The sequence below is a fragment of the Lynx canadensis genome, chromosome A2 (genome assembly GCF_007474595.2).
Source record: "Lynx canadensis isolate LIC74 chromosome A2, mLynCan4.pri.v2, whole genome shotgun sequence".
Classification (NCBI taxonomy): domain Eukaryota; kingdom Metazoa; phylum Chordata; class Mammalia; order Carnivora; family Felidae; genus Lynx; species Lynx canadensis.
The window spans coordinates 8,506,614-8,527,523 of NC_044304.2; the positions used below are offsets into that span (position 1 = coordinate 8,506,614).

Sequence of the window (20,910 nt, forward strand, 5' to 3'; positions counted from 1 at the left end):
TCCTCGAGAACGATTACATCATTTGGAGCACAGGGGAACACACCTTCTCCCGGAGGTGGGATATGCGAGAAGGCCCGTTTCTTCCTGTCCCATAGGTACCGAGATCTTTTCAACGAGGAGGTCTCTGTGGGAAAGCAGGCCTGGACTCGGGCCCCAAGGCAAAATGAAAGCCTGGCTGCGTGGGACCGTCAGCTCAGGGCCTGCGAGAGCCTCCGTGTCCAGGAAGACTGTGTACTGCCCGCAGGGGCTGTTCTATTCTGTTAGCATACAGACTGTATTAAAACAGTTAATAAAATGTTTTCAGAAACAACATTTCGACAGATGCACTGCTTTTAATCACATACGCTCGAACATACTCGAAACCGTACCGAGGAATTATGCACAGCTGCGCGCAAAGGGAACCCTCCTCCATAACCTGCCTGACGGGAGGAAGGCGCCAGTCCTCCAGGGAAGGGCAGGGTCAGGGCAGGTGCAGGAGCAGCGTCACCTTGGTTCTATGGACTGCGTCACCGTAGTGGAGTCAGGAATACACGGTCACTCGTGGTATTAGGACAAGGTGTTCACTGTGCAAATAAGAGCTTGTATGACTATAATCTGGAGAGGAGAGGAGAGGAGAGTCTGAGCATCAGAGAATACTCCCAACCACGAAAGTTCAAATTAGTTGCCCGGTGGGCACATCCCCACAGTCCCCTAGACTGTGACGGACCTTTTATGTGGAGCGTGGGGAGGTATCTGTGGAAACCTATACCTCTGGGAAGATGGAAGTCAAGCAGTGAACTGGCTCTGAGGGCACTCTTGATTGGCAGGGCAGGGAATCGGGAACACAGGCTGCAAGCGGGTAGCCTCAAAGCTCCTGCGCATCCGTCCGTCTCTCTGTGTGGTGGCTCTGAAACCTGACGCCTCCTGTACCACCTTCCAGATCTCCTACAAGTGAGGCGACAGGTGAATTCTGACATGGAATCACAGAGGACACCGATTGTAGAAAATGTCTCATTCCCCAGGTGACAAAACAGAACGGGAGAGAGCCATCTCCCAATTCTGCATTTTATTATCCAGTGATAGGTCTGTCTTAATGCAAAGTGGATTATTCAGATTCCAGCCAGAAGGAATGACAAAGGGAACAGACATCGGGCTACAAGATAAACTCTGCATGTTTACAAACTTATGCCGTCTTTTTACTAACAGGGAAAACGGGATAAGGCTCTTTTGGCCAAAACAAGAATTGGTTTTCTCGTAAGAATGATGGAATGCATGATGGGTAAGGGATATCTGGCGGCTGACACAGGTGGCCAGCAGGAAAATCCCAACAAATGCCTCAGTGTCATTGATCCATGATTCAATTGAAACATCGTATAACAATTAACCCTGTTTAGAAACCACTTCACTTCACCCTTGGATCAAACGAGCTCAAGAATGGAAAGAGGTAAGTGTTACCGAGTTATGGAGAAAACAATCATCTATTGCTTAAAGAGTATTTGCAGAATTCTCTCACCTCAGTGTTCATCGCTGGAAGCAAGCAGTAAATACCCCGAGTCCAGAGATCCGCCGTAAGAATGAGGCGCTGATCAAGACAATATATTTATAGCTTTTATAATGATTCTTTCATGTTGCAGTTTTCTGGAACACTATACACGGACTGATTTGTGTCAGGCCTTCTTAGATTTATCGTGTTTCTTTCCAGCGGGGGTTTTCACACGTAAGGATGAAGAGCAAACGTTTCTCCCCGCACGGCTTACCTTCAGGAGGTTTCTACTCGGTGTGAGATCTTTCATGCCTTCGGAAGGAATTGGGACGACTGAAGGCTTTCCCGCATTCTTTACATTTGTAGGGTTTCTCTCCCGTGTGCATTCTCACGTGTCCTCGAAAGGTAGTGCGATAAATGAAGGCTTTCCCGCATTCCTTACACTCGTAGGGTTTCTCTCCAGTGTGAGTTTTTTCATGTGTCCGGAAGGACGTGTAACAACTGAAGGCTCTTCCACACTGTTTACACTCGTAGGGCTTCTCTCCCGTGTGAGTCCTTTCATGGATGCGAAAGGAACTGGGGAAATTGAAGGCTTTCCCACACTCCTTACACTTATAAGGTCCATCTCCCGTGTGCATGATCATGTGCGTTCGAACGCCCGAGGGAGAAATGAAGGCTTTCCCACACTCTTTACACTTATAGGGTTTCTCTCCAGTGTGCTTTCTCACGTGTCCCTGAAAGGTGGTGCGATAAATGAAGGTTTTCCCGCACTCCTTACATGCGTAGGGTTTCTCCCCTGTGTGAGTCCTCTCGTGGATTCGAAAGGAACTGGGCCAACTGAAGGTTTTCCCACACTGTTTACACTCATAGGGCTTCTCTCCGGTGTGTGTCCTTTCGTGGGAGCGAAAGGAACTGGGGCAAATGAAGGCCTTCCCGCATTCCTTGCATTTGTAAGGCCCGTCGCCGGTGTGCGTGATCATGTGCGTTCGAATGCTTGACAGAGAGACGAAGGCTTTCCCGCATTCCTTACATTCATACGGTTTCTCCCCGGTGTGAATTCTTTCATGTATTCGCAAACCCAGAGGAGAAGTGAAGGTTTTCTCACACTGCTTACATGCGTACTGTTTCTCGGCGGCGTGAGTCCTTTCGTGTCTTCGAAAGGAGCTGGGGCAACTGAGGGCTTTTCCGCACTGCTGACACTCATAGGGCTTCTCCCCGCTGTGATTCCTTTCGTGTATTCGCAAACCTAGCGGGGACCTGAGGGATTTCCCACACTGTTTACACTGATAGGGTTTCTCTCCAGTGTGCGTCCTTTCATGTGTCCGCAGTGACGTGGAGCAACTGAAGGCCTTCCCGCAGTCCTTACACTTAAAAGGTCCATCTCCCGTGTGAGTTATCATGTGTCTTCGAAAAGTTGTGAGCCACGTGAAAGCCTTCCCACATTCCTGACACCCGTAGGGTTTCTCTCCAGTGTGAGTCCTTTCGTGTCTGTGAACAGATTTGCGGTAACTGAAGGCTTTCCCACATTCCTTGCACTTATATGGCTTCTCTTTGTACTCATGGTACTCATATGGCCTGTGTCCACTGTGCGATCTGACGTGCCTAGTAAGGGATGAGTGAGTCACAAAGACTTTTCCACACACGCCACAGTCACAGGGTTTTACTCCAGAAGGAGTTTTCGTGCTCAGATTAAGATCTGGAGTCTGGCCGGTGGTTTCTCCACACTGACGACCTTCGGGTGCTTTTACCCCAGACGGAGTTTTCTTGTTCAGATTAACATCTGGAATCTGGCTGATGGTTTCTTCCCACTGACGACCCTCTTTGCTTTCACAAGGTTTTCCTACCGTGGGACTTCTGCAAAAATCGAGAAGCATATTATTAACGATGTCTTTGTTAATAACTCAGTAGGGTATTGGAATTATTTTTTTTTTTTAATTTTTTTTTTCAACGTTTTTATTTATTTTTGGGACAGAGAGAAACAGAGCATGAACGGGGGAGGGGCAGAGAGAGAGGGAGACACAGGATCGGAAACAGGCTCCAGGCTCTGAGCCGTCAGCCCAGAGCCTGACGCGGGGCTCGAACTCCCGGACCGCGAGATCGTGACCTGGCTGAAGTTGGAGGCTTAACCGACTGCGCCACCCAGGCGCCCCTGGAATTATTTTTAAAAAACGTTTATTTCTGAGTGGGAGTGGGAGCAGGGGAGGGGTAAGGAGATGGGGGGACAAGGGTTCTGAAGTGGGCTCTGTGCTGACAGCAGAGAGCCTGACGTGGGGCTCGAACTCACGAAATTTAAGATCATGACCTGAGCTGAAGTCAGACACTTAACCAACTGAGCCACCCAGGGGTCCCTATCGGAATTACATTTTTATAATTGACAGCAAAATGAAGGTTTCCTGCCCTTTCTGAAAAGACTGAGAAGTTGATATACTGAATGCTTTGTAAAGAGGACTTGACCACAGCTATTATGTAAACAGTGATTATTAACATACAGGGTTTCTTTATGCTGTTTCCAAGTGCACCATTCTGCAAACACTGAACCCCTATGTCACATTTAAGTAAATGTTTTCAGTGAAACAAATTTAAGGATAAATTTGAAGCTGAATAATTTGGTTTTTAAAAAATCATGACAGGGGCGCCTGAGTGGCTCAGTAGGTTAAGCATATGACTTTGGCTCAGGTCATGATCTCGCGGTTCATGAGTTCGAGCCCCACGTCGGGCTGTGTGCTAATAGCTCGGAGCCTGGAATCTGCTTTGGATACTGTGTCTCCCTCTCTATCTTCCCCTCCTCCGCTCATACTCTGTCTCTGTCTCAAAACTAAATAAACATTAAAAAAAAAATCATGACATAGCAGGATTCTCATGTGGGACACTGCTGTCTATTGTGCGACTCACCCTGTTTTCCTCCCCTGGGTTTTGCACCTGTATTCAGTGTCATGATCCTTCCATTTTTTCTCTAAAATGCAGACAGAAAAAAAAAATCCAAATTATTAGAAGTTATATAAAAATTACCAGATTTTATATCTATGGTGAGCTTAGCCTGACCAATGTACTCTTTTTCCACGTGTCAGAACAAGATTGATGAGCAAGAAATACTTGTTCTCTAATGCCAAAGTTAAGTAAGAAAAAATATCATCAGGGTGCCTGGGTGGCTCAGTCGGTTGGGCGTCCGACTTCGGCTCAGGTCATGATCTCATGGTGAGTTCAAGCCCCGCTTCGGGCTCTGTGCTGACAGCTCGGAGCCTGGAGCCTACTTCAAATTCTGTGTCTCCCTTTCTGTCTGCCCCTCCCCCACTCATGCTCTGTCTCTCTCTCTCTCTCTCTCTCTGTCAAAAATAAACAAACATTAAAAAAAAGAAAAAAAAATATCATCATCTTTACCTACTGAGGCCACGTTTCTGAAGGTTTCCCGCATCACATCTCTATAAAGTTTCTTCTGTGAAGAATCCAGTAAAGCCCACTCTTCCAGGGTGAAGTTCACAGCCACATCCTCAAAGGTCACTGAGTCCTAAAACATCACAAATATGTTTACAGCAGTATGCGTGGAGTCTGACAGCACTGGGGATCTATACTCAATTTACAGGAAGGTTATGTACGATTCTGCGATCTCCAAACATTTATGTCTTGCTCATGAGACACTTATTCTCTGTTCACACTTCCTCAGGAATTTAACAACGTCATGAACACATGCAAATTACTTACGCATTTTTACTGTGATCACTTTATTTTTTTTTTTTAGTTTTTTTTAACCTTTATTTATTTTTTTGAGACAGAGAGAGACAGAGCATGAATGGGGGAGGGTCAGAGAGAGAGGGAGACACAGAATCCAAAACAGGCTCCAGGCTCTGAGCTGTCGGCACAGAGCCCGACGCGGGGCTTGAACTCACAGACCCTGAGATCATGACCTGAGCCAAAGTCGGACGCTCAACCGACTGAGCCACCCAGGTGCCCCTACTGTGATCACTTTAAATGTTACTGTTCTCTAATGGCAGGGTCTAGAAGCACCTTGGAGAAATGAGAGAAAGGCTATACACATGAAACAAGTATTATTTTAAGCACACCAATTCCTTTTGAGAAAAACTCCTCTCCTTCCTTATTACCTACCATTTAACTCAGCACTCCATGATGCACGGGGTCAGATCTGCAGGAGGGTTTTAATGAATAAAACACAGTGAAGAACCGGAAGCTGTTTCTTCTAGTCCCATCGCCAAACCTGACAGTCCAGGAGGCCTGTGGAAATCCAACGTGTAACAAGGATCAGTTTGTCACATCGGCCTGAGGCACTCCAGGCCATCAGAAGGAGCCAGAGGTAGCTGGATAAATGAACATACTCTCATCAAGAAGCAGCACTTTTAACTTGTGTGATATTTATCACACTCGGTTTTTCCATTCTCTCCCTGACCCACTTCCCGGAGCCGGTGCGTTACTCAGAAGTTAGGGGCTAGATAACCCAGCACGACAGGACATGCTCAAAAGGCATGACCATTTAGATCTCCCCGAAGACCCTATACACATGAGCCTCGGGGCTGCCTCTCAATTTTTAGGACACATCCTGAGATGAGAAGGTGTCAGAAGAGCTCTTTCTGGCCAAACCGTAACCGTGTACTCTGGCCCACGCTGACCTCGAGGAACAGGCTAAGAACTACAGGTCGCGAGGGAGTCCATGGGCGTCCACGATGGTTTGACTGTGAATCTGCTGATGATTATCAAGTAGGTAAAGGATTCTGCGGTGCTTTCCTCCGAAAGAACATAAAATCTCCATTGTCCCAACTTCGGGAGGAAGTTTCCCGACTGGCCACACGAGAGGCAGCGCCCGCGGCTTCTCTCGTTTATGCGCGGAATGTGATGCGCGGGGGCGGAACAGCCCGGACCCAAGCAGAGGAGTCCCTAAGCTGATGGCAGTACATCCTGCCAATAGGGTGTGAAAGAGTCGATTTCATAATTGGCGTCTGCGGGGAGGAAGGCAGGCCTCTCAAGCAGGATGAAGCGGCTTGAGGGCGCAAGGAAAGCACGTGGACTTTTTTTTTTTTTTTAATCAGGTTACGGGGGGACTAAAAGTTCACACACAAGGGTAGGGGCTCCTGTGGACTGAATCTCTTGCCATTGCCAAAGCAGGAAGCACTAAGGCTTTCTTACTGCCTCGGACAGATGTGGACCACAAGAGGAAGAAGGAGGGATGAGCTTCCAAGTTGGGAGCAAGCATCAAAAACGAGTCAGAATGCAGAAAAATGAACCTGGACCACTTCCTTACACCAGACACAAAAATAAACTCAAAATGGATGAAAGATCTAAATGTAAGACAGGAAGCCATCAAAATCCTCGAGGAGAAAGCAAGCAAAAACGTCTCTGACCTCGGCCGCAGCAACTTTTTACTTAACACGTCTCTCGGAGGCAAGGGAAACCAAAGCAAAAATGAACTACTGGGACCTCATCAAAATAAAAATCTGCACGGCAAAGGAAACAATCAGCAAAACTAAAAGGCAACCGACGGAATGGGAGAAGATATCTGCAAATGACATATCAGATAAAGGGTGAGTATCCAAAATCTATAAAGAACTTCTCAGACTCGGCACCCCCCAAAAAACAACTAATCTAGTGAAGAAATGGGCAAACGACATGAATAGACACTTTTCCAAAGAAGACATCCAGATGGCTAACAGACCCATGAAAAACTGTTCAACATCACTATCAGGGAAATACAAATCAAAAGCACAATGACATACCACCTCATGCCTGTGAGAATGGCTAACGTTAACAACGCAGGCCACAACAGATGTTGGCAAAGATGCGGAGAAAGAGGGTCTCTTTTGCCCTGCTGCTGGGAATGCAAGCTGGTGCGGCCACTCTGGAAAACAGCATGGAGGTTCCTCAAAAAGTTAAAAATAGAACTACCCTCGACCCAGCAATTCCACTTCCAGGTATTTATCCAAAGGGATACAGTTGTGCTGTTTTGAAGGGGTACATGTACCCCCATGTTTAGTAGCAGCACTATCGACAACAGCCAAAGTATGGAAAGAGCCCAAATGTCCAGCAACAGGCGAATGGATTAAGAAGATGCGGTGTGTATATATACAATGAAGTATTACTGGGCAATCAAAAAGAATGAAATCTTGCCATTTGCAACTATGTGGATGGAACTAGAAGGTGTTATGCTAAAGGAAATTAGAGGAAGACAAATATATGACTTCACACATATGAGGACTTTAAGACACAGAACAGATGAACATAAGGGAAGGGGAGCAAAAATAATACAAAAACAGGGAGGGGGACAAGAACATAAGAGACTCTTAAACATGGAGAACAAACAGAGGGTTGCTGGAAGGGTTGTGGGTAGGGGGATGGGCTAAATGAAATGGGGAAGGGGTATTAAGGAAGACACTTGTTGCGATGAGCACTGGGTGTTATACATAGAGGATGAATCACTGGAATCTACTCCTGAAATCATTATTGCATTATGTGCTAACTAACTTGGATGTAAATTTAAAAATTTTTTAAAAATTGGAGTGATGGGGCGCCTGGGTGGCTCAGTCGGTTGAGCGTCCGACTTCGGCTCAGGTCATGATCTTGCAGTGTGTGAGTTCGAGCCCCGTGTGGGGCTTTGTGCTGACAGCTCGGAGCCTGGAGCCTGTTTCGGATTCTGTGTCTCCCTCTCTCTCTGACCCTCCCCCATTCATGCTCTGTCTCTCTCTGTCTCAAAAATAAATAAACGTTAAAAAAATTTTTTTTAAATTGGAGTCAGACTTTTTTTTCATTTTTGGTCATATATGACGAACTAAGAAGCAGTAACTCCCTCACAAGTAAAAAGCAAAAAACTTAAAATGAACAACTCTTCTTAAATCCGTTACAGAACTGAGGACACAGGGCAAACCACTGTCTTCAAAATTGGAGACAGAAAAGAAGCTATTTTCAAATATGCCCAGGATATTCTATTTTTTTTTTAAGTTTATCTATTTACTTCGAGAGCGAGTGAGTCCGATGTGGTGCTCAAACTCCCGAACCGCGAGACCACGACCTGAGCCGAAATCAAGGGTTGGAGGCTTAACCGACTGAGCCACCCAGGTGCTCCCAGAATGTTCTTAATAAGGCCTGTCCTCAAAAGAATCTGTTTCACTGGGGCAGAAAAAAGAACAGAAAAAAATAACACAACATCCCAGAACTTTGGGACGACAGGTGTAAAACACACACAATGGAAATAACTGACGGAAAAGAAAGGCAGAAAGGAACAGAAGAAAATCAGTGAAGCGAGAATCACCGGATCTTCCTAACATCCGTGACAGCAAACTGCACACCCAGGAAGCTAAAAGAACACAAGACATCAAGGTGGGGGGGACCCCACAACAAAAATGCACGTTCAAGCATCCTATCCAAACTGGAGAAAAATCAAAGAGAATAGTGAAAGAAGCCAGAGGGAAAAACAAACATCAGTTACACGGAAAAGGGTTAAGAATTAAACTGGACTTCTTTCCAAAACTATCTAAGCAAGAGACTGGAGTGACAAACTGCTGGCAGCAAAACGCCACTGTCCGACAAATGCCGTGTTAGACAAAATTCTTCTTCTTCTTTTTTTTTTTTTTGTTTTCAACGTTTATTTGTTTTTGGAACAGAGAGAGACAGAGTATGAACGGGGGAGGGGCAGAGAGAGAGGGAGACACAGAATCGGAAACAGGCTCCAGGCCATCAGCCCAGAGCCTGACGCGGGGCTCGAACTCACGGACCGCGAGATCGTGACCTGGCTGAAGTCAGACGCTTAACCGACTGCGCCACTCAGGCGCCCCAGACAAAATTCTTCTTCAAAAACGAGGGAGACATAAAGACTCTTGAGATAAAAATGGAGGAATCTGACAGGAGTACACCTGTTCGGCAAGAAACGTCACAAGAAATTCATCTAGGGGGTGCTTGGGTGGCTCGGTCGGGTGCCCGACTTCGGCTCAGGTCACGATCTCCCAGTCCGTGAGTTCGAGCCCCGCATCAGGCTCTGTGCTGACAGTTTGGAGCCTGGAGCTGCTTCAGATCCTCTATCCCCCTCTCCCTGCCCCTCCCCCGCTTGCACATTCTCTCTCTCTCTCAAAAATAAACATTAAAAAAATTATTTAAAGAAAAGGGGAGGGGCGCCAGTTAAGCGTTCGACTTCAGCTCAGGTCATGATCTCACAGTCTGTGAGTTCGAGCCCCGCGTCAGGCTCTGTGCTGACAGCTCAGAGCCTGGAGCTGCTTCGGATTCGGTCTCTCCCTCGCTCGCTCTCTCAAAAATAACAAAACACTAAAAAAAAAAAAAAAGGTATTTGTGAAAGATTGGTGTGTTGGAGGGAAAGCTGAATAAAGAAATAGGTGGATATTTTTAGAAAAGGAAGACTATTCTCTATGATACAGAAAATGATGGACACAGGTCATCATACCTTTAATTGTATAATTAAATTGTATAACTGTATAACCCATTAATTAATTGTATACCCATTAACTGTATAACACAAAATATCTATGTTCATATAAAGAACGGACTTCAGTTTCTCACTATTGGTCTATCAATTGTAACAAATAGATCACAATAATCGGAGACGTTAAAAATAGTGCAGACTGTGGATGTAGAAGGGTCAAGTGGGAACTCTGCACTTTGTGATCAATTTTTCTGTAAACATAAAATGCTCTAAAAAAAAAAAACAAACAGGGGCGCCTGGGTGGCGCAGTCGGTTAAGCGTCCGACTTCAGCCAGGTCACGATCTCGCGGTCCGTGAGTTCGAGCCCCGCGTCGGGCTCTGGGCTGATGGCTCGGAGCCTGGAGCCTGTTTCCGATTCTGTGTCTCCCTCTCTCTCTGCCCCTCCCCGTTCATGCTCTGTCTCTCTCTGTCCCAAAAATAAATAAACGTTGAAAAACAAACAAACAAACAAACAAACAAACCCTGAACTCTCATCATTTTATCTGAAATTTTTTTTTTCTGGGGGCACCTGGGTAGCTCAGTTGGTTGAGTCTCACTCTTGGTTTTGGCTCAGGTCATGATCTCACAGTTCATGAGATTGAGCCCCATGTCAGGCTCTGTGCTCTCTCTCTCTCTCTCTCTCTCTCTCTCTCAGCCCCTCCCCCACTCACGCTTTCTCCCTCTCTCTCTGCCTCCGTCTCAAAATAAATAAACCTAATTTTTTTCTCTCTCTGCCTCCGTCTCAAAATAAATAAACCTAATTTTTTTCTCTCTCTGCCTCCGTCTCAAAATAAATAAACCTAATTTTTTTCTGAAGTCTACTAGTTTATTGAATTTTTATCCTTAGCATGCAATTAATATAAAATAAACTTTTATACACTATATTTCATTACATAGTAGTGTTTTTAACTTTTGCTACTTTATTTTATTTATTTATTTTTTTAAAGTTTATTTATTTTTGGGACAGAGAGAGACAGAGCATGAAAGGGGGAGGGGCAGAGAGAGAGGGAGACACAGAATCGGAAACAGGCTCCAGGCTCTGAGCCATCAGCCCAGAGCCCCACGCGGGGCTCGAACTCACGGACCGCGAGATCGTGACCTGGCTGAAGTCGGATGCTTAACCGACTGCGCCACCCAGGCGCCCCATTTATTTTTGAGACAGAGAGAGACAGAGCATGAACAGGGGAGGGGCAGAGAGAGAGGGAGACACAGAATCTGAAACAGGCTCCAGGCTCCGAGCTGTCAGCACAGAGCCCCACACGGGGCTCGAACTCACATACCGCGAGATCGTGACCTGAGCCGAAGTCGGACGCTTAATCGACCCAGCCACCCAGGCACCCCAACTTTTGCTACTTTAATTTTAAATTAATTTAAACTTTTCTACATAGGAAATCATTTTAAGATTTCTTTTTTTTTTTTAAGGTTTATTTATTCTGAGAGAGCAAGCGAGCAACCGAGCAAGAGTGAATGCACAAGCTGGGGAGGGGCAGAGAGAAGGAGAGACAGGATCCCAAGCAGGCTCCACACCATCAGCGCAGAGCCCGATGTGGGGCTCAAACTCACAAACCGTGAGATCCGGACCTGAGCCAAGATCAAGAGTCCGACGCTTAACGGACCGTGCCACCCAGGCACCCCAAGATTTAACTCTTTAACCACTAATGGATATAAAACCGCAACCCATAAAAAGTGGAAAATTTCATATCTCTAACTAAAAGGGAAAGGGATATCAGAGTTTGTCCCTCCACTATGTTTCACACCGGGGATACTGTCAGGAATGAGTTATGCATGTTGCACTGCATTAGGGGGTTGCATTTAATCCCTGAAAACTAAAAATTTTTTAAAAGATTTTCACAAGATGAGGGGCGCGTGGATGGCTCAGTCGGTTAAGCACCTGACTTCAGCTTAGGTCGTGATCTCACTGCTCGTGAGTTCGAGCCCCGCGTCAGGCCCTGTGCTGAAAGCTCGGAGCCTGGAGCCTGCTTCCAGTTTTGTGTCTCCCCCTCTCTCTGCCCCTTCTTGGCTCGCACTCTGTCTCGCTCTCTTTCTCAAAAACAAATACACGTTAAAAAAAAATTTTAAGATTTACATAAGATTAGGTAGTTTTTCTCACCTCAATTAAAATAGAAATTCATCTGCCTTAATATAGACTTTTAAATGTCAAAGTTCTCTGGGGACATGCACATGCAAACACTGATCTAAAAATGAAAAATGGGGAACGCCTGGACGGCTCAGTGGGTTAACTGTCTGACTCTTGATTTTGGCTCAGATTATGATCTTACGGTTTGGGAGATCAGGCCCGCATTTGGGCTCTGCACTGGCAGCGAGGAGCCCGCCTGGGATTCTCACTCTCCCTCTCTTACCGCCCCCCCTCACGTTTGCTCTCTCAATATAAATTAAAAATAAAAATGAAAACATGAGGGTGCCTGGGTGGCTCAGTTGGTTAAGCACCCGACTCTTGATCTCAAGGTCTTGAGTTCGGGGTCCACTTTGGGCTCCGCACTGAGCATGAAGCCTACTTAAATTAAATTAAATTAAATTAAATTAAATTAAATTAAAATTAAAAATAAGGGGCACCTGGCTGGTTCAGTCAGTGGAGCATCTGACTCTTGATCTCAGGGTTGTAAATTCGAGTCCCGTGTTGGGTGTAGAGATTACTTAAAAATAAAATCTTTTTTTGTTTGTTTGTTTGCTTTAATTTTAGAATGCACAAGGTGGGGGGAGGGGCAGAGGGAGAGACAGAGAATCCCAAGCAGGCTCCAAAGCTCAGTGCAGAGCCCTACACGGGGCTTGATCCCCCAACCCTGGGATCACGGCCTGAGCCAAAATCAAACCGTCGGACGCTCAACTGAGCCACCCAGGCGCCCTCAAAATAAAATCTTTACAGAAAATAAAAATGAAAACTGTGCCTGAGGACACAAATGTACCCATCTTACCACTTGAGAGTCTGTTGCCTGAAATGAATTAAAAACTGGTTTCAAGATTTTCTTGCCTCATGCGTATTTCTCAATCACCTTACATTTTCAAAGCCCAAGAAAGAAAAACATCTTGCCCACTCGGACAGAAATAAAACTGTAAACTGCGAAGGGAAGCCATAGTGGAAGGGCTGAAATAGTCAACGGAGAGAAGAATGCTAAGGAAAGAAATGCAAACACTCACATCCGCTCAGGTAAGCAGCCTGCTAACCCAGAGCTCAGGAAAACCCACGTTCAGAAAGTTAAACACGTCCAGGCCGGCGTCCACACATGCCCCGTTGAGACAGCAGCCCCACAGCGGGTCAGTCCCCAGGGAGGGAGGGTAGGGACACCTGAGCGGCCACGGACGTGAACTCCGACAGCCCTGCACACCCGCCCCTCTCCCGGAAGCTTAGCAGAACCCCCCCTCCAAACTCAAGCAGATTCAGTTTAAAGTCCCAAGTTCATCAACATTTTGTCCCGGAGACAGAACTCTGGACCTTCACAGAGTTTCTCAATACATATATTATACTCTCAGGGCATCCGTATCATGGATGCAAAACCCGAACCCGAAATATCTAGACCTAAGGAGACTCCCTTGGTCAGCTTTGAGCTGCCCGTAGCTTGGAGTCATTGGCCGTGGGCCTCTGCTCCCCAGTCATGCTTTGGACCACCATGAATAATTAAAAAAACAAAAAAAAATTTTTTTAGCGTTTATTTTTGAGAGAAAGAGAGAAAGCGGGAGCAGGAGAGGGCCAGAGAGAGAGGGAGACAGAGAATCCGAAGCAGGCTCCAGAAACTGAGCTGTCCGCACAGAGCCCGATGCGGGGCTCGAACCCGCCAATCGCGAATCACGACCTGAGTGGAAAGTTGGAGGCTCAACCGCCTGAGCCACCCCCCCCCCCCCCGTCCCCCCCCATGACAAATTTAAATGACAGAAATCCAGTAATTCCTGAATCCGGTGAAACCACCCAGTGTTTTGTACGTTAAGGAGGAAAGAAAAATTTCAGGAATTTTACCAGTTCAACAAGTAAACCAGCAGATTTCTACTATCAGAAGATGAAGATGTGATCACTCCCAAGAAAAGAAACAGATTTGTATGCAACTGGACTGGAAGGCTTGGAAATGTTACAAGTCTACGCCCTGATAAGCCACTTGAAATCACCTGCAAGAAGGAACACACCTCGGAATATTACTATAGCCACTTGGTAGAAAAAGGGAACAGATTTTAACGAATGGAAAGTAATATTTTTTTTTTCCTGAAATTCACCTTTTTGGAAATACTTTTGGAGTGTCTTCCAAGCCGGAACTAAGTCTCACGTGAAAAAATCTTTTCAAAGTGACAAATGCAAGGAGGGGGTGTGCGGGCAGATCACCCAGCAAAGTTTTAGAGAACTTCCACTCAGAGGGCTTCCCCCCAGGATGTCTGTGCCCAGGAGAGATCCTGAGCGGGGAGGCGCAGGATTTCATAAAACATAGCTCCGTGGTTATGCTTCGCTTTCTTCTCGTGTAAAATACCCCCCCCCCCCAATCTTTAAAAAGAGCCATTCGCGGCTCTGTGGTTAAACGATAAAATACTGCGTAATTTGCAATGCATCACGGAGAACAAACAGTTAATAATGATGCTGTGAACTGGAGAGGGAAGATGGCGTTTCGGAACGCAGGGAAGGATCTGGAAATTGAGGCATTTATTTCCAGTCTTACGAAGAGCTAGCCTGGGGGCACAGGGTCGTGGCTTTGAGACCCCACTCCCCGGACATCTGGAAAAGTGAGGGGAAAACGGGTACCCCCCTCCCTCCCGGGAGAGAGGGACTGGGGACCCCACAGACCACAGCTCCTCCCGCGCACGGACCCCAGAGACCGAGGCGTGACCGTCCCCCGATGACCCTCCGGTGGTCATCGCCCAGTCTACGGGAGGCGCGGCCGGGCACAGCGACGGGACAGGACGCCCGGGTCCCGGCTGCCGCCCGGCCCCGCGCTGCGTGCCGCGCCGGCAGCGGACTCGGGTCCGCACACTCCGGGGGTCACGGCCGCGAGCCCAGGTCCCGCCGCCCCCGGTTCCCGACTCCCGGCCCCGCACACTCACCATCGCTCGGTTTCCGGGGTGCCGGGTCGCCCACCATCCGGCTGCCGCGGCCAGCGCAGGTCGCGGCGACCCAGGACGCGGCGGAACCTCCCGAAGCCCTTAAGGACGGCTCCAGCGGGTGCGAGGCTCGGACGCACAGCAGCCACCGCACACAGCCCTCGCCGTCCACGGCGTCCACGGCGCGTCGCCCGCACGTACGGCTCCGGCGGCTCCCCTGATTGGACGGCTCGCACGGCCCCGCCCCCTCCCGCCTGAGCGACAGCGGGCGGGAGGTCAAGTCTTTGAGCCGACCTTGCTTGGGCAGGGGGCTGCCGCCTGTTGTCTCCAAGGCCATCGCTGGGAAGCGCGAGGCCGCCAGGCCACTCACGAAACCGTGACCCTTCCTCACAAGCGCACACGCAAGTGACCTCACCATTCGTAAGCAGGAGTCCGGTTCCATGTTGGTCTTTCTAGCAAATCCTACCACAAAACATTTTGTACATTCTTTTCTCAGTATGTTGGATGATCAAAGACTTTAAGAAGTTATTAAGGTCGAAAAAGAACAATTTGTAAGTTTGTTTCTTCTGTAATGGGGCAGTGTGAGTTTTCATTCTCGGGGGTGGCAGAAAAAAATTGTTAACAACTGGCTGTTTAGAAAGAATTGGTTGGGGTGCCTGGGTGGCCCAGTCGGTTAAACAGCAGCTGACTTGGGCTCAGGTCATGACCTCCATGCTGGTGAGTTCCAGCCCCGCGTCTAAGCTAAGCTGACAGTGTAGAACGTATAGCCTGCTTCAGATTCTGTGTCTCCCTCTCTCTCTCTGACCCTCCCCCGTTCATGCTCTGTCTCTCTCTGTCTCGAAAGTAAGTAAACATTAAAGAAAGAAAGAAAATCAGCCGGGCTTAACTCCGGGAGCTGTGAAAGGCAGTGGGGCTTACCTCCAGGCAAGCTGGAGGGCTACAGGAAACCGAGACTCTGCTCTTAAAGGACCAATGCCCAGGCTCACTCAGAGACCTAGCCCAGCGACGGCAGTTTGAAAGGCACTGAGGTACTGGCGGGGGCAAATTTTCTTGTGCTCCTTCAGCCCAGTTGCCAGGTCTGACACTCTCCATCTACCTTTTGCTAGCACTGCTCACCTCACCCTGGTGTTCCCCTGCAGACCCGCCCTGCTGAACCTGCCCACCCCAGCAGGTGCCGCTCCAGAGCAGTTCCCACCCTGACACACCTGGCCGGTGGCCTTGGCCAGGACCAGAGCTCCCCCAAAAGCAGCTACTGCCCTGTCACATCCAGCAGGTGGCCTTGGCCAGGACCTGCACAAGCCTGGTGGTTCCTGCCCCCGTCCCCACCACCACACACGGCAGGCAGCCCTGTCCGGGACTGGTGCCCCTCCAAACACCTCCTATACCAGTGGGGGAGGGAGGGTCCACCCACCAGTGTGCCCACAATTATAGCAGGGCCTTCCCACAAGCGTGCCTGCAGCAGTCGTGGTCCATACACCACAGGAGGACATAGGCAGCCCACCCAAGTAACACCACTGGAATGCCTGGTTCCGGTGACCAGAGGAATTGCACTTCTGGGCCCCAAAGGATGTCTTGTACATAACACCAGGAGACGTAGCTGATCTAACACCTAGACACAAACAGAGTCAGGCAAAATAAGGAGACAGAAGAACATGTTCTAAATGATAGGACAAGAGAAAACCTCAGAAAAAGAAATAAATGAAATGGAGATAATCTACCCGATGAAGTAGACCAAATTAAGGGTCATGTGCTCATCAAACGCAGGAGAAGAACGTGAATACAGTGAGATCTTCAACAAGGAGAAAGGAAATATTCAGAGCTGGAGAATGCAAGTAGGAAATGAAAAATACACTAGAGGGAAACGACAGCAGATCAGACAATGCAGGAAACTGGATCACCAATCTGGAGGACAAGGTGGTGAAAATCATCCCGACTGAACAGCAAAAACAAAAAATAATAATAGATTTGAGAGGATAGTTTAAGGGACCCTTAGGACAACATCAAGCATGCTATAGGGGTCCCAGGAAAAGAGAGAGGGAAAGGGACAGAAAACATATTTGAAGAAATAATGGCTGAAAACTTCCCTATCCCGGGGAAGGAAACAGACATTCAGGTCTAGGAAGCAAAGAAAGTCCTAAACAAGATAAACCCAAAGAAGTCCACACCAAGACACATATTAATTAAAAGGTTAAGGGGTGCCTGGGTGGTTCGGTCCGTTAAGCGTCCGACTTCGGCTCAGGTCACGATCTCACGGTCCGTGAGTTCGAGCCCCGCGTCAGGCTCTGTGCTGACAGCTCGGAGCCTGGAGCCTGTTTCAGATTCTGTGTCTCCCTCTCTCTCTGCCCCTCCCCTGTTCATACTCTGTCTCTCTGTGTCTCAAAAATAAAAATAAAAAAACGTTAAAATTTTTTTTTAAAAAAAGGTTAAAAATTAAAGATAAAATCTTAAAAGCAGCAAGAGAAGAACAGCTAGTTACATATAAGGGAAAACCCATAAGACCATCAGCTGATCTTTTTTAGCAGAAACTTAGGCCAGAAGCAAGTGTCATTATATGTTCAAAGTGCTAAAAGGAAAAAAGGAAAGAGAAAAAAACTATAACCCAGAATACTCTACCTAGCAAGATTATCATTCAGAACTGAAAGAGAGATAGTTTCCCCAGACAAACAAAAGTGAAAAGACCACTAAACTGGTCTAACAAGAAATGATCAAGGAATTTCTTTTGGGTATGGCCATTTCTTTCCCACTTAAATTTGGAAAATTATGAAAGAAGAAATCTCACTGGTAAAAGCAAACATGTACTAAAGATAGTGGATCAATTACTTATAAAGCTAGTACAAAGGATAAAATACTAAAATATTAAAACCAACTATATCTACAATAATTAGTTAAGGCGTACCCAAAATAAAAAGAGGTAAAATATGGCATCAAACACATAAAGCATGAGGAGAGGGGGAATATACTTTAGAATGTGTTTGAGGGGCACCTGGGTGGCTCAGTCGGTTGAGCTTCCGACTTCGGCTCAGGTCCTGATCTCACACTCCGTGAGTTCGAGCCCCGCGTCGGGCTCTGTGCTGACAGCTCAGAGCCTGGAGCCTGCTTCAGACTCTGTGTCTCCCTCTCTCTCTGACCCTCCACCATTCATGCTCTGTCTCTCTCTGTCTCAAAAATAAATAACCATTAAAAAATTTAAAAAATAAATTAAAAAAAATAGAATGTGTTTGAATTTAAGTGACCACCAACTTAAAATAGACTTCTATATCCAGGATGTTATGTATGAATCTCATGGTAACCACAAACTAAAAACCTGTGATAGATACACAAAAATAAATAAATAAGGAAGGAAGGAAGGAAGGAAGTAGAAAGGAATCCAAACATAACAGTAAAAAAGTAATCAAATCACAAGGGAAGAAAGAGAATAAAGGAACAGAGGGGCGCCTGGGTGGCTCAGTCGGTTAGGCGGCCGACTTCGCCTCAGGTCATGATCTTGCGGTCCGTGAGTTCGAGCCCCACGTCGGGCTCTGGGCTGACAGCTCAGAGCCTGAAGCCTGCTTCATATTCTGTGTCTCCCTCTCTCTGACCCTCCCCTGTTCATGCTCTGTCTCTCCCTGTCTCAAAAATAAATAAACATTAAAAAAAATTTAAAAAGGAAGAGAGAACTATAAAGACAACCAGAAAACAATAAATGAAATGGTAATAGGCACACACCCATTAATTATTACTCTAAATGTCAGTGGACTAAATGTGGCAATCAAAATACATAGATTGACTGAATGTATTTAAAAAAAAATTTTTTTAACGTTTATTTATTTTTGAGACAGAGAGAGACAGAGCATGAACGGGGGAGGGGCAGAGAGAGAGGGAGACACAGAATCGGAAGCAGGCTCCAGGCTCCGAGCCGTCAGCCCAGAGCCCGACGCGGGGCTCGAACTCACGGACCGCGAGATCGTGACCTGAGCCGAAGTCGGACGCTCAACCGACTGAGCCACCCAGGCGCCCCTGAATGTATTTTTTAAAGAAGACCCATCTATATGCTGCCTACAAGAGATATACTTCAGACCTTAAGACACATACAGACTGAAAGTGAAGGGATGGCAAAAGATATTCCATGCAAGTGTAAATGAAACAGAAGCTGGAATAGCAGTACATGTGTCAGAAAAAAATAAACTTCAAAACAGACTGCAACAAGAAACAAAGAAGGGCACTGCATAATGATAAAGGGCTCGATCAATGAGAGGATATAACAATTGTAAATGTCGATGTATCCAACACAGGAGCACTTAAAGACATAAAGCAAATATTGACAGATATAAAGGGAGAAATGTGCAGCAATACAGTAATAGTAGAAGATTTTAACACCTCACTTCCATCAATGGATAGATCATCCAAAGAGAAAATCAATAAGGAAACAGTGGCCTTATACGACGCACTAAACCAGATGGACTCAACAGCCATATAGAGAACATTCCATCCCCAAAGAGCAGAATACACATTCTTTCCAAGTGCACATGGAACATTCTCCACGATAGATCATGTTAGGTCACAAAACAACTTTCAGTAAATTTAAAAAGATTGAAATAATATCAGGCACCTTCCAGCCACAACAATATGGAACTAGAAATCAATTATAAGAAGAAAAAAAAGGAAAAAACAAACACGTAGAGGCTAAACAACATGCTGCTAAACAACCAATGGTCCAACAAAGAAAGAAAGGGGAAATAAAAAAAATACCTTGAGAGAAATGAAAACGGAAACACAACATTCCAAAACCTATGGAATCCAGCAAAAGCAGTTCTAGGAGGGAATTTTCCAGTTGAATAGGCCTACCTCAAGAAACAAGAAAAATCTCAAATAAACAATCTAATCGTACACCTTAAAGAACTAGAAAAGGAATAAACAAAGCCCAAATTTATTAGAAGGAAGGAAATAATAAAGAGGAGAGCAGAAATAAATACAATGGGGACTTTAAAAAAAAAACAATAGAAAAGATCAATGAAACTAAGAGATGGTTCTTTGAAAAGATAGACAAAATTAGTAAATCTTTAACAAGACTCAACAAGAAACAAAAAAGAGAAAACTCAAATAAAATCCTAAGTGAAAAGGATTATAAGAGACTACTATCAAATAATTATAGGCCAAATAAATTGGACAACCTAGAAGAAATGGATAAATTCTTAGAAAGACACAGTCTTCCATGACTAAATCAGGAAACAATTGAAAATCTGAACAGACCAGTTACTAGTAATGAAATTGAATCTGTAATTTAAAAACTCCCAACAAACAAATGTCCAGGACCAGACAATATCACAGGTGAATTTTATCAAAGATTTAAAAAGCTAATACCTATCCTTCTCAAACTATTCCAAAAATTGAAGAGGAAGGACTGCTCTCCAATTCATTCTGTAGGCCAGCATTATCCAGACACCACAACCAAAGACTACAAAAGAACAAAGAAAAGAAAAGAGAAGAGAAGAAAAGAAAGAAAATTACAGGCCAATATTCCTGATAAATATAGATGCAAAAACTTCAACAACATATTAGCAAACAGAATTTTTAACGATACATTAAGGATCATACACCATAATCAAGTAGGACTTATTCCAGAGATGCAAGGATGGTTCGATATTCACAAATCAATCAACAGGATACACCACATTAACAAAATGAAGGGTAAAAATCATATGATCATCTCAAGAGATGCAGAAGAATTCAACAAAATTCAACATCCATTTATGATTAAAAAAATGTAAACAAAGTGGGTATACAGGGGACATAGCTCAACATAACAAAAGTCATAAAACAAACCCATAAGGGCATCTGGGTAGCTCAGTTGGCTAACTGGCTGACTCTTGAGCTCGCTCAGGTCTTGATCTCAGGGTCGTGAGCCTGAGTCCTGTGTTGGGTGTGGAGCCTACTTAAAAACATCAACAACAAAAACAACCCAAAGCTAATATCATACTCAATAGAAAAAACGCTGAAAGCTTTTCCTTTAAGATCAGGAACAAGA

At 45.9% G+C, this 20,910-nt stretch overlaps 1 protein-coding gene across 2 annotated transcripts; it reads right to left on the bottom strand.

The window, feature by feature from the left end:
- Positions 1-312: 312 nt before the first annotated feature.
- LOC115504251 (zinc finger protein 709-like) lies at positions 313-14,994 on the bottom strand. Of its 2 annotated transcripts, XM_030301102.1 has the most exons (6): positions 14,910-14,994; positions 5,564-5,689; positions 4,841-4,967; positions 4,355-4,415; positions 1,737-3,316; positions 313-924 (listed from the first exon to the last, which is right to left on the bottom strand). In XM_030301102.1, exons 2-5 carry the CDS (start codon positions 5,564-5,566, stop codon positions 1,750-1,752), a joined length of 1,758 nt encoding a protein of 585 aa, XP_030156962.1. In that variant the 5' UTR covers positions 5,567-5,689; positions 14,910-14,994; the 3' UTR covers positions 313-924; positions 1,737-1,749. The 2 variants fall into 2 exon arrangements, with proteins under 2 accessions (XP_030156962.1, XP_030156955.1); XM_030301095.1 differs by having other exon boundaries at positions 313-3,316.
- Positions 14,995-20,910: the final 5,916 nt, after the last annotated feature.

Coding starts and splice junctions, on each gene's coding strand:
- LOC115504251 (XM_030301102.1), bottom strand. Junction 4,416..4,840: donor CAGAAACGTGGCCTCAGTAG/GTAAAGATGATG, acceptor TCTGCATTTTAG/AGAAAAAATGGAAGGATCAT. Junction 3,317..4,354: donor ACCCAGGGGAGGAAAACAGG/GTGAGTCGCACA, acceptor CGATTTTTGCAG/AAGTCCCACGGTAGGAAAAC.